This window comes from Oncorhynchus gorbuscha, linkage group LG24, assembly GCF_021184085.1.
Source record: "Oncorhynchus gorbuscha isolate QuinsamMale2020 ecotype Even-year linkage group LG24, OgorEven_v1.0, whole genome shotgun sequence".
Taxonomy (NCBI): domain Eukaryota; kingdom Metazoa; phylum Chordata; class Actinopteri; order Salmoniformes; family Salmonidae; genus Oncorhynchus; species Oncorhynchus gorbuscha.
Genome location: NC_060196.1, coordinates 39078931 through 39080849, shown reverse-complemented (window position 1 = coordinate 39080849; position 1919 = coordinate 39078931). Strand labels below are relative to the sequence as shown.

The 1919-nt window shown below is 58.2% G+C and overlaps 1 protein-coding gene across 1 annotated transcript; it reads right to left on the bottom strand.

Moving 5' to 3' along the window:
* Positions 1–410: 410 nt before the first annotated feature.
* LOC124012240 (splicing factor 3A subunit 2-like) lies at positions 411–1631 on the bottom strand. The gene has a single exon (XM_046325713.1). The coding sequence runs from the start codon at positions 1629–1631 to the stop codon at positions 411–413; it is 1221 nt and encodes a 406-aa protein (XP_046181669.1).
* Between the last annotated feature and the right edge of the window lie 288 nt (positions 1632–1919).

Sequence of the window (1919 nt, the reverse complement as noted above, 5' to 3'; positions counted from 1 at the left end):
TGAACCCTTTGGGTGCCAGGGATGTACCCATCTCATGAGATTTCCCATCCTCCACTTTTCTGGTTCTCCCTGATTGTCCCAAACCCCCTGTCTTTGGTTTCCCTGAGTTATTCCACACATTTGATACATTTAAGCGCTGGCACACCTGATTCAACTAATAATCAATTATCTAGGTAATCGTCAAGCCCTTGATTTGCTGAATCAGGTGACCTAATACTGGAAAAGGACAAATATATAGAACAGACTCCAAAGAGCAGGTTGAGAAAATTCTACTTCCTCCATTTGGCCAGACAGTGAAGTGTCCATCCTCTTCCCGCTCCTCTCCGTCATCAAGCCCTGCGGAACACCGCGAGGAGAGGAGGACCATTCCAGACGTTCCCAGGAAACCACAGCTCAGCCTCACCCCATCATCAGCCAGGCGACCAGGGATACCACAGCCAAGTCCTAGGGAGGGAAGGAAGGCGGGGAACTCCGTGGGCCCATGGAGGAGGGTGGAAACCCTGGAGAGGTGGTGAGCAGTGAAGGGTGGGAACCATGTGGGCCACTGGAGGAGAGGGGGTGGGAACCCTGTGGGCCCCTGGAGGAGAGGGGTGGGAACCATGTGGGCCACTGGAGGAGAGGGGTGGAAACCCCGTGGGCCCCTGGAGGAGAGGGGTGGGAACCATGTAGGCCACTGGAGGAGAGGGGTGGAAACCCTGTGGGCCCCTGGAGGAGACGGGTGTGAACCCTGTGGGCCCCTGGAGGAGAGGGGTGGGAACCATGTGGGCCACTGGAGGAGAGGGGGTGGGAACCCTGTGGGCCCCTGGAGGAGAGGGGTGGGAACCATGTGGGCCACTGGAGGAGAGGGGTGGAAACCCTGTGGGCCCCTGGAGGAGAGGGGTGGGAACCATGTAGGCCACTGGAGGAGAGGGGTGGAAACCCTGTGGGCCCCTGGAGGAGACGGGTGTGAACCCTGTGGGCCCCTGGAGGAGAGGGGTGGGAACCATGTGGGCCACTGGAGGAGAGGGGGTGGGAACCCTGTGGGCCCCTGGAGGAGAGGGGTGGAAACCCTGTGGGCCCCTGGAGGAGAGGGGTGTGTACCCTGTGGGCCCCTGGAGGAGAGGGGTGGGAACCATGTGGGCCACTGGAGGAGAGGGGTGGAAACCCTGTGGACCCCTGGAGGAGAGGGGTGGGAACCCTGTGGACCCCTGGAGGAGAGGGGCGGGAACCCTGTGGACCCCTGGAGGAGAGGGGTGGGAACCCTCTGGACCCCCGGAGGAGAGGGGTGGGAACCCTCTGGACCCCTGGAGGAGAGGGGTGGGAACCCTGTTTCCCTGGAGGAGAGGGGTGGGAACCCTGTGGACCCCTGGAGGAGCGGGGTGGGAACCCTGTGGACCCCTGGAGGAGAGGGGTGGGAACCCTGTGGACCCCTGGAGGAGAGGGGTGGGAACCCTGTGGACCCCTGGAGAAGAGGGGTGGGAACCCTGTGGACCCCTGGAGGAGAGGGGTGGGAACCCTGTGGACCCCTGGCGGAGAGGGGTGGCAACCCTGTGGACCCCTGGAGGAGAGGGGTGGGAACCCTGTGGCTTGATGCTGTGAATATTGGAACTGACTGGTTGGTTCTCTGATGGTTCAGACATTCCAATGTCCATACTGGCATATCACTTAGTAATAAACCATGTACTGGCCATGCATTCTAAATAGTATACAAGTAAGGATTTGTATACGTACATTACTGTACGTACATTACTGTGAGTAACAGTCTGCACTGGTCTGTGATGTATGGATATTAGAATATCGTCAGAGAGCAAAGGACCCTGGGCCCTGATGGGTCATAAGAAAGGACAATGAAGTGCTACTCCATTCTATTATATTTTACTCTGCACCATATCGTGAGAGAAGAGGAAGATGTGTATAAGTAATTATATAGACTTAGCCTT

Coding starts and splice junctions, on each gene's coding strand:
- LOC124012240 (XM_046325713.1), bottom strand. CDS start 1,631: ATGGACATTGGAATGTCTGAACCATCAGAGAACCAACCAGTCAGTTCC.